This window comes from Erpetoichthys calabaricus, chromosome 2 (assembly GCF_900747795.2).
Source record: "Erpetoichthys calabaricus chromosome 2, fErpCal1.3, whole genome shotgun sequence".
Taxonomy (NCBI): Eukaryota; Metazoa; Chordata; class Cladistia; order Polypteriformes; family Polypteridae; genus Erpetoichthys; species Erpetoichthys calabaricus.
Genome location: NC_041395.2, coordinates 300,694,630 through 300,705,599, shown reverse-complemented (window position 1 = coordinate 300,705,599; position 10,970 = coordinate 300,694,630). Strand labels below are relative to the sequence as shown.

Below are 10,970 nucleotides of genomic sequence, written 5' to 3'. Positions count from 1 at the left end.
GAGCTCGCTAATTTAATAAATTATAAATTAATTTAATACACTGTTAGAAACAGGAGAGCAAGAATTTCATTGTACTGTGTATGCAGAAGTATCTTGAGCAAGGGAAAGGCACTATATAAATATATTATTATTATAATTCTTATTATTATGCTGCATGACAGTAATGGACTTGAGTAGCGGGGCTGAGCTCACATTCGGCCTCTCTGGAGGTCACATGCTCTCCCTTTGTCCCTGTGGATTTCCCTCTGATGTTTCAAAGAGGGGTGTTGGCACGGAGTGTGGCGGTGTACTCGGTGACAGGTGGCGCCCGCCTGCTCTTGGCTCTCATTTTGAGCTCATTGAATCCTTGAGCTGGACAAACGGGTGAGAAAAATGGAAGGGTGAGACGGTTCATACTGTGAAGGATGTGATAGGAATGACTACTGACCTAATTCATCAGTTAAAGTCAGAACTGAGTCGACTGATATGTGCAGCAGATCACTCATAACTCAGGGCGATGGGCAGATCTGATGATTAAATTAACTGGGGCAAATTGGCACTTGTTTTCTTCCCTTACATAACTAAAGTGGGTTCAACTACATTACTGGCAAGCCAGCTGGTGAAGCTTTTATGTGAAGATGGCATCTGTCTCGTTTCTTTGGTGGGGGGGGGGGGGGGGTGCTGTCATTACGTTTGCCTTCTTAAGTTCTTTGTAACGCTCCACACGATGGCCTTCTCTGTAAAAGACTCAACGATATGCTCAGCACAGATCCAGCACCATTGGCTCGGGTGCCAAACGTGGCCTTTGTCCCTCAGATTTCTGCAAAAAGCTGGCCCTGACTAGAGGTCTGCAAAGTGGGTCCTGTGATGGACCTGGCACCCAATGCTCATGGGCTCTGGCTACCTTTGATCCTGACCTCGGACAGGCAGATTTATATCATGGGGAGCTCACTGGAAGAATTCACACTGGGAAACGTCATTCCAGTCAAAGCTGCCTCCTGCATGTGAGCCCAAGAGCGACCAAGCAGTGGTGCTCAGGCGAGGTATGCCACGCGTCACAGAGTCAAATGTCATGTGGGCACCTTCACAAGGTTCAACCCTGCCAACGTTAAAGGGGGACTGAATGGGAATGTAAAGTGTGCTTGCGTCACAAGGCCTCACACACACCCACCACATATACCATACATCAGCCTGGCATACACACACACCACATACACAATACATCGACCTGGCATACACACACACACACCCACCACATATACCATACATCGGCCTGGCACACACACAGACTTCACACATTGGCATCAGACTTGAAAGAAGGTGAAGGTCACTCGCAGCCCGAACTCCTCTGTTAGGGGTACAAGGAGGGCTTCTTCCCCTGTTCTGACCATATAATCCTCCCCACTAGCGTCCTTGAGATGTGTGCTTTGGTGTTGTCACGCTCAGGACCCTGAAATGAGTTTGGTGGGGCCCTAAAAACACTGCAGCCATCATGGCCCACATAACATCCACCCCACCGATGGCTGACCAGGTCTGACTTTGCCTGCCCTCCTAGGTCTTGTTCATACCCACTGAAGACTTCCTGAGCATTTATGAAGTAAAAATGGGGAATGGCACTGAGCTCTCAAATGGTCCAGCAGCTGCACCAGGATGCAAATATAAATTAGAAACCTCCAAGCTGACAGCAATGATTTGCACTGCAATAACCATCAGGGGTTCACTTCTTGTTAGCGGTCTGTACATTTACTGACAATTGAACCCCCAGTCCCGTTTCCGCTGGCCAGTACGGGACCACTGGTCACGTATATGACGTCTAATGATCTCCACTAGTGATCATATCAATCAGAAGTATCCTAAAACATAAACCTCTGTAGAGTACACTTCAGATTATATACCACCTTAGTGTAAAAAGAGAACTGAAACTGACCAAGTAACTCACGGATCAGGAAGCCGCAAATACCTGGACTGTAACCCAACTCTGACGGGGGCTGCCTTTCTATCAGGGGGATAAGTGAAGACCCCTGCATACCCAAACTGGCATTTCAACGGAGAAACAGCACAAACACAACTACTTCCAGATGGGAACGTCACCTTAACATCTTGGATTGGCTCTACCCACCAGGCGAACTAGTTAGGTGCCCATCTGTGCCAGCATTTTGTCAGCCATTACAGGCACAGCTAAAGAAGCCCTCAGACTCAGGGCAGCTCCAAGCGGATTCCTCCCAAAGGTTCTTTGCGGTAATTTCAGTGTAGCAGTGGGCTCGAATCTCCCTGCTCTTTCATATATTTGTGTTAACATTTAAAACACCAAGGGAGACCCCCCACTCCTTCCATTCAATAAATGTATATCCTGTCTGCCTAGGGCAGCAAACAAGTCCAGAGTTGGCACTGTCGACATACCCACGGGAAGAACATGCAAACTCCACACAGACACCACTGTGCATCACCAGGGCTGCGACTGAAGGTCCCTGGACCAGTGAGGCGTAGCAGGAGCTGCTCGGCAGTACATGCAACATCTCCATCCTCCTTCGAAAGTCATTCGCCCATTTAAAAGCTGGCACGATGGCGCAGTGGTATCGCTGCTGCCTCGCTGTAAAGACACCCGGGTTCACTTCCCGGGTCCTCCCTGCGTGGTGTTGCTTTATTATGAATTTCCCATTGGAATTAATAAAGAATCTATCTGTCTGTCTTTCTATCATTTAGTGTGCCATGCGACACACTGCAGCCAGGGTTGGTCCCACATCCCCTCGACTCCTTACTAGCTTTCGAAAACTGGAGAAATGCGAAAAGGCGCTACAGAGCAGGTTTACATGGGCACGTCATAAATCCGAGGCCGTTTAAGCGGCGTCTTGACCGTTAGCTCTAATCGTAAAAGAAGTGATTACTTGTGCAATCTGATCTGTCAGCAGTGAGGTGTTTATTGATGTTTTATTCAATCCACTCCCTCGAGCTGATTAGATCGTGCAATGCAAATTGACAAACAAAACGCCGCTGCCTTGGTGAGGTGGGCGCGCTCGCGGAGCCTCAGAGGGCGGCTAAATGACAGCGCGAGGCGCCAATGCAAGTCAAGCAGAACGCGGGTGTGGAACCGGGCGGCGCTAGGACCGCGGGGAGGGGCCAGGCGAGGTTGGGCCGGAGTAAGCACGGTGCACTTTTCTGTCCATTCATTCATCTTTCATTCATCGATCGCCTTGACATTAAGCTGTAATATTTGCTCGGCAGACGACCAAAGACTGTTAGAAGTGAAACGGGGAGCAATGGGACGAAGAGCCAGGGAAAACAGGCACTTGGATACGGAGGATGTCTTCCTGGAGTCAGAGACTTCGATGGACCAGCAGGATTTGAGCGAGGTGTCTATTAATAACATCTTCGCCGGCGATGACTCCTCAGTGGAGCAGATGGACACGTTCTTCAAAAATGTTCAAGTTTTATTGGAAGCGGCCAGTTTTATAGAGAGAAGCGAGAATAAAAATGGAAGTAAGTGCATGCAATTTCTCGTGAATGTAAAGCAAAAGATATGGAAACGTAAAAAAAAAAGTCCGAGTGAGCGTCGGCGCGGCTGACTCAGACAACAAAGGAGCGAGTCTGAAAAAGTGCGTGCGGCGGGCGCTGCTTGGTCAAGGCTCCCAGACAGGAGCACGAGGCTAGGCTTCATCCCCACAGGCGGATTTTCCATGCCCGTCCTGAGTATTTTTTTTTCTTCCTTTCTTTTTACCGTCATGCAGCAGCAGAATACGAAGAGCCCGCAAGTGGTGACTGGAAGCTCGTGAGCTCCGTGACACCGCAGGTGTGTTTAGCCGGAGGCTACGATCGTCGCCAGTGTGCCAGTTGACACGATTAGAATAAAGAGAACACGGCTAGATGCCCTCAATCTCGAATGCACTGCCTTAGTCATTTAAAATCGAAGCGGCGCTATTGTTGCGGTCAGCCGCAATCATCCCTTCATTCCGATTTGCGTGATTTATTAATCTGATTTATTCCAAAAGGTTAATAATGAGGATATTTATGCACGTGTAAACAAAAGTCTTGCACTTGTGTGAACTTTAATAGAAAATGCTCCATAATTAACTGAAAGAAACACGAGGCGAAGCAAAAGACAAAGGGGTTAAGAAAAAAAATTAAAGATTACGAATGTGTGTGCAAAGTTGGAACACCCCTCCCCCTCCCCAAAATCCGATCTGCTGCAGACAAAGATGAGACGTCTGCAGCCGGAGTCGTGTAACGCAACCTCCTAGGTGCGGATTATGGTGAAAGGCGCTATATACTATAAAAGCTCGACCTACGTAGCCCACCAAGCAGTGTAATATAAGCGGAAGAATCATTGGCTCTTGTTCATTCTCAACTTCATGGATTATTAATGATCTTTTTACTGTTTAACCGACTGTTACTGGCAACAGGACAGTAGCATATATGCAGAATATTAAAGGTCACGCGTTTAACCGTGATGTCCACAGCTCATAGTCACAAACTGGGATCCGTTATTAATGTCTTCGTCAGAAAAACAAACAAAAAAAATCGAGGACGGCGTCTCTGCCAATGACCACCCTGAACAGCGTGCAAGTTAAGCAGTAGAGGCGCATGTGGAGATAAGCCCCCTATTGTGTAATGGACACTTTAGTCAACCGGCTTCTGGACAGTCGTCCTGTCTTTGTCTAGCGCCTTGCGGTGAAAGTCGCCTGATGATTCGTCAAGTGCCCCTCGATATCATTCGAATGATTTCCATCGTAGACTTGACGTGCTGCAATTGTGTTATATGGTACAGTATATACAAGAAAACCCGTTCACAACCAGTTCCTGCGTTTCACTCGTGGAGTATGTTAAAATATAGCTGTATATATAGCGACTTTAAAGATGATGAACATCACCGTTTCCAAAGTTAATCTGTATACAGTCTGTATGTCAGCGATCCACTGACAGGAGTACCCGTGTGGCTGGACTGAGTGCACCGGAATACCGTGACCGCGACTCGGACTCCTCGATCATTACAACAAGGCATGCGTTTTGCACATTCATTCGTCAACTTTTACAACCAATTAACTTTATCCACATAATCGATCCAAACCAATTAACTATAAGTAAATCATCGCGGCATCATCAGAATGGATGAAAGTAATAGAAAGTCGAGACGAAAAACTGAGCGAGTTGTGCTTCCTGGTGCCTGCTGGAGCCTCACATGGTTCTCACATGGCAACGGATCTCTCTTCTCCTATTGGACAAGCAGGAGGTCAGTCTGACAACTTATCTGTGCAGTCTTTTATTCAAAGGCGACCCATTGGAGTCGTCATGTGTTGCTGGGCGTGGCTTCATGATGCCGGACTAACGTGCTGCGGAGATGCTTCTTGGGAATTACAGGCTGTGGTTTGGCAGTCGGCTGCTTTAAAGGGGGTCGCGGATTAACTACCGTCAAATGAAAACGCCTGCGACCGACGTGGAAAAGTGGACAGCATCAATGCTAGCACCCGTAACAGACGGCGGTGTTTTAGTGCCGCCGGACATGACAACTGCAGGTTTTAAAAAGAGGCGTTCATTGGAGCGGGGTACATTCTTTAAAAATGAAGGTGCCCAAGTGGTTCTTCAGAGCGATGCCGTAGGGGAACCTTTTTGGTTCTCAAAAGAACCATCCACGTGAAGGTTCCAGAAAGAACTTTTATTGATTTTAGTTAGTAATATGTTCTCAGATATTCATGAATATATTATAATAGATTAGTGAACAACTAATGAGATTCTGATTTTAAAAGGTCTCTTGTTGCATACAATAATACAGATTAAGGTTTCATGACCACAGTATCCTGCTAACCCAAAGACTCGATTTCATTTTAAAAATATCCTTATCAGAATGAAATAGTTATTTGTACCATATAACACGAATTGTTTTCTGGGGTACTTGTAGACCTGTGGTGGGTTGGCACCCTGCCCGGGATTGGTTCCTGCCTTGTGCCCTGTGTTGGCTGGGATTGGCTCCAGCAGACCCCCGTGACCCTGTGTTCGGATTCAGCGGGTTGGAAAATGGATGGATGGGTACTTGTAGACCTCCTGCTTGAAAATGCGTTACAGCTAAGCAATTTTGCACTGAGCACAGGTGTAGCTGGGGGCGAGGGGCTAGGTTTTTGGTTTTGATCCCTCAGATTTACAGTATTTTCATGACAGCTCCAAACGATTGATCACTTATGAAATTATGATTCATGTCCCACCAAATTAGTTAGTCAGTTAAGATCTGACAGGTTAAGTGGCTCAAGCAGGGGACAGTGCTCGAGCGCTGCACTTCAGTCCTTTAGCCACTAGGCGTCTGCACTTCTGCGGTATCGAGGTGGGGCTGCCATAAGATGGACGGATGCCTCTTGCAGCTTTTAGGAGGTATGGGAGATGATAGGTGAGGGTAACATCACAAGTCACTGAAACTGGTTAGTGAACTTAGCTCTCCTACTAGGACATAGCACTTGGACGACAGGCTCCCATCCATCCATTTCCTTAGCCCACGTATCCAGGCAGAGTTGTGGCAATGCGTGTATCTGTCACATCTGATGAATACCGAATGAGGAATTCAATAAAAAGTAGGGATGTACAATTCAGAAAGTGCTATGATTTCATAAATGCATACAAGGAGTTTAGTGGGTCACACACCTTCAGTTAAGAAACCCACAGCAACAGTGGACTGAGCCGAGTATCCTTCTGAGGAATTCAGACTTGGTCATTGGCTAGAATTTGATATAGCGCCTTTTATGCAGTGAACACCATGCCGAGGAAAATGGGTACAGATTATTATTATGATTATTATTATTGCATTCTTGAGCCTTTGAACACCAAACCTGAGGTTGTGGGTTCAAATCCCCCTACTGACACTGTGTGAGCAATGAGTAAGTCACTTGACCTGCCTGCGCTCCAGCTGGAAAACCAAAAGAAATGTCACCAATTGTATCATAAATGTTGTAAGGTATCAGCCAAATAAGTAAATATAAAATAAATGATTTGTTTGGGGGGTACACATGGCAGTCCCCCATTGCTGATTTTTATTTCCGCAGCTGAGCCACTCAGTCAGTTTTTACTTAAGTATGGCAAATTGTGTGGTTCAAGTGTCTATACAGAACAGCAATGCATGTTTTTACGGCAAATTTATATTTACTGATTTGGCTGACGCTTTTTCATGGCAACTTCCAACGTTTGAGATACAATTGGTCACATTTTTTAATTTGTCTTTTTCCATTGAAGCACAAGCAAGTGCTCATGGTGACGCAGTGTCGGCAGCAACCTCAGGGTTTGCAGTCCAAAGCCTCAACCAGTACACCACACGTAGGTCAATTTTATCTAAGTTGGTTGATTTTTTTTTTTTTTTACCAGACCCCAAAGGTGTGTGTTAAATTAAATGGTGACTCTAAATTTGGGACTGTGCCAAAAAGGCTGTTATTTATTGGTCTTGGAAGTCACTTTGGGTAAAGGTGTCAGAAAACTATACAGTTATACAATTTTATTCTATAAGAACTGCTTTCTTGGATAAAAGTCAAGCTCTGAAGATAAACAGATACAAGGACTAGCCATATAAGTATGGTCTCGTGCTATACCACAAAATTTGACTACCAAGAATGAAACGGGCAACAATAGCTCGGTGAGATGCTGTCTTTTTAAATCTCGACGCTGATAGGACTCCAAATCCCAGAGAGCTTTGCGGCCACGCTGCCACACTCCGCCCTCCGCCTGGAAGCCAGGTAAACAAACCCGGGGGAGGAGCGGAGTCAGGCAGACGGGGACTTTACAGGCTGCGAGCGCTCGGGGAATTTTATATCGTTTATAGTATTAGTAGTTGTTACTGTATTTTATTTTTTACGATTTCTAGTTGCGACTCCTTTCATATTTTTATTTTTTTAAAGACTAATACTAGCCAGCTTAACCTATTTCCGAACATTGAAGCACTGTTGGAAATCCAAATTCCGAAGCATTAGTCCTTAGAATTTCGAAGCAATAAGGCAACAAAAGTCAATCGATAATTCATATCAGCTTCTCTTTGAGCGTAGCTTTTATTTTGTCGTTGAAATCGAAATTTAAGCGAAACCCCAAGAATGACAGCTGTGCAGTTAATCAACATCCAGAGGCTGCTGGAAGCTGCTGAATATTTAGAGAGGAGGGAGCGAGGTACGTAATGCTGCTGGGGACGCGGTGTCGAAGTGTGTGTGTGTGGCTGTGCCTCTGAATAATCGAGTAACTTGCTGGGCAGCGCACAGGAGCCGCGGTTGGGGTGACGGGGGTGTGCAAGTGGTGGCTAATTATGGAGAACATACGGCTTGGGGTTGGGAGCAAATCTAAAGGACGGGGTTCACTGGGGGTCGACATCCTCTTTTGGCATCAAAGTGACAGTGCAAACATAAATTCATAAATGCACATTTGGGAAAAGAGAGGTAAATACAGAAAGAGGACAACACCGAATGAAAATAAGCAAGGGCAAAAAAAAAAAAAAAAAACCAACCGAGAGCGGCTCTTCCAGCGTATCGATTGTTATTTATGGCAACGCAGAGATTTGATTATAAGCTGTGGGCCCGTCCACTTCGTATGATGTGATCTGATTTGTGCCTTTGTTTTTTCTCCCTACCAGAATGTGAACATGGATATGCATCGACCTTTCCTTCCCATCAGGACTCCAGTTATCAAAGGCAAAGAAAATTCAGGAATAAAAAATATAACAACACCCACAACAGGTAAGCAGACTAACTAGTGCCATTTCATTTTTTCAGTTCCCCTTTAACAGGTCAGCGATTTCTTTTAACAGCTGAATGGAAAATACTACAAATGGTGTGAATAATTAACAGTGGGGTCGGCTGGAAAAGCCTACAGAAAGTATTAAATGCTAGAATTTCACAACATGGCAACTGCCCATTTAAACAGACTTGACACGTTGCCTGTTTGTATGATGTGTACAGTATGTATTTAAAAATGAAAGCAGTGGAATGTGTGTCTCTTGGCTATGCGATATGTGTGTACGTGACCTACAGGGAAGTTGGCCTCCACATATACTTTATAAATTACACCTTTATATGTTCATCAACTATTATTGAATTTCTGTCTATCCGTCCATCCTAATGCATTAGAAAGAAAATCCCCTGTAACTGAACACAAGATCGATTCCTAGGTAGGCCCATTCGCAGATGTATCGGCATCTTTGCAGCATTAACGTTTACGCGAGAAGCTTCCTGCCACTGCTGTGCACTTTGCGCTTTTTCGGCTACCGCTGCGGTGCTCGCTGTTTCTGCGTTACGTTACCAGGATTGCTTTCCCCTGCTCGCTCCCTTCGTCTTCCTCTTTCGCCTGCCTGCACGTTCGACTGTGTATTTCTCGATTTGCTCGGGGGGAGGGGCCTCCTGCTGGAACAGCTTCAGCCTCCCCCATCAGCTGATTGTCAAGCCGCTGCAGTGAGCTCCTCCGCGCCGACGCCAGTCAAGTCTCCAGCGCCTGATCAGGAGGCTTGCGACTGTTGGAACTCATCGCGGCGTATTTTAAAACGATGGCAATGAAACAAGTGAAGTGGCACACGGTTCTTCATGAAGAAAATAAAAAAATGTGAATCAATACGAGGGTTGTTGGTTTCTGTCGTGGTAGCTGCTCTTGGTGGACACCACCGGTAGGGGAAGCTTACAAGTTGAAGATCGAAGCCTACCCGACATGTTAGTGGTGTTGGGGATCATTAAAAAGGTGGCCGTGGCTTAAGAAAAGCCCCATTGTCGTGAATGGAGGTTGGTGATCTCATCAAAATGAACTTTAGGTAGCCTGATGGTGCTAGCAAGCAAATGAGAGCACTGGAAGCAAGAGCGGCGTTTGGGGATGGCAAGTGGGGCGACCGCCCCAGGCCCGGCGCCAAAGTGGGCCCCGCTTTTGAGGTCCGCATGGCCCGTTCGAGCGGATTTGACAAGCTATATTCTCCAGTTATATTGTTACAAAGTCCGCGTGTTATCTTGCAAAAAAAAATAGCTGAATACTGTAATGAGAAAATCCGGTGTGTGTTAACATTATTTTTATTAAATTCGCGTGCAGGTTTATACAGTCCACACATACCGGTAACAGCGTTTGACGTAACGCCCGAGGTCCCGCACACCCCTAAGGCCGCCTCTGCCTGTTTTTCTCAACAAGGCTGGTTAAGTATTGACCTGAGTTAGGAATGCTATCAAGGGGTACTGCCAGAAATATTGGTTAGGGTGGGCTTGTCTTTGTGGTCGTGGTCATTGCAGCGACTAAAACTCCTGTAGTGACAAAAGGAGAGATCTTAATGGAAATGATGGAAGGAATGGACGGTGAGGGGGAGTCTGGGCGAATGTTCCTTGTCAGACAGGTGTGCCGTTAGCCTTTTTTGAAAAGGAGGCAAGAAGGTGAATTCTATTCACGCATGATCATTACTCTTCTAAGCTATGCCAGGGTAGGAGGCTCCATGCTGTACTGAACTCACATCCAGGTGGAACAAAGCAGATTTTGTCTTGGCAGTGGTAGAGTGGACCGGCTGTACTTTTGCACAGATATTTGAGTTTTCTGTGAGATTTTGCCAGTTCTGTCTACGCCATGAAATCCCATGGAAGACGCTACACTTGTTCGGCGTTTCTGTGTCCTCTGCAGTATGTCATTCAGTCCCAGAGTTTGCAGAGCAAGTTATGTTCACATATGTGGCATCAGGTTGTGTTCAAGTCTCTGCCAAGGGTTTCTTGGCATGTCTTGTGTTCATGATTTTCATGGACAGATTGGTGGGTATAGAGGGTATCAAGTTTGGGACCCTAAGGTTTGCAGCTGTGCTGTTGTAGATGAAGGTGTCCTTTTGGCATCAGTAGGCCTACTCACGTCTGAGTGTGTTCTGTTTGGGATGAGAATCAGCATCTCCAAATCCAAAGTCTTGGTCCTCCAGAGTGGCTTGTTTTCTGCAGGTAAGGGGTGAGTGGCCTTCCCAAATGGAGGGTCTTATTAAAGAGTCAAAGGTAATTGTGAGACTGTTGCAGTTTTATGAATTCTGTGCTAGAACATGCTGG

At 46.0% G+C, this 10,970-nt stretch overlaps 1 protein-coding gene across 1 annotated transcript in view; it reads left to right on the top strand.

Annotated features, from left to right (window-relative positions):
- Positions 1 to 3,064: 3,064 nt before the first annotated feature.
- Positions 3,065 to 10,970, top strand: part of mxi1 (max interactor 1, dimerization protein) — a 68,192-nt gene continuing 60,286 nt past the window's right edge. The window contains 2 exon segments of the mRNA XM_028795846.2: positions 3,065 to 3,456; positions 8,561 to 8,663. Of these exon segments, the coding sequence (XP_028651679.1) occupies positions 3,237 to 3,456; positions 8,561 to 8,663 (323 nt within the window). The 5' untranslated portion in view covers positions 3,065 to 3,236.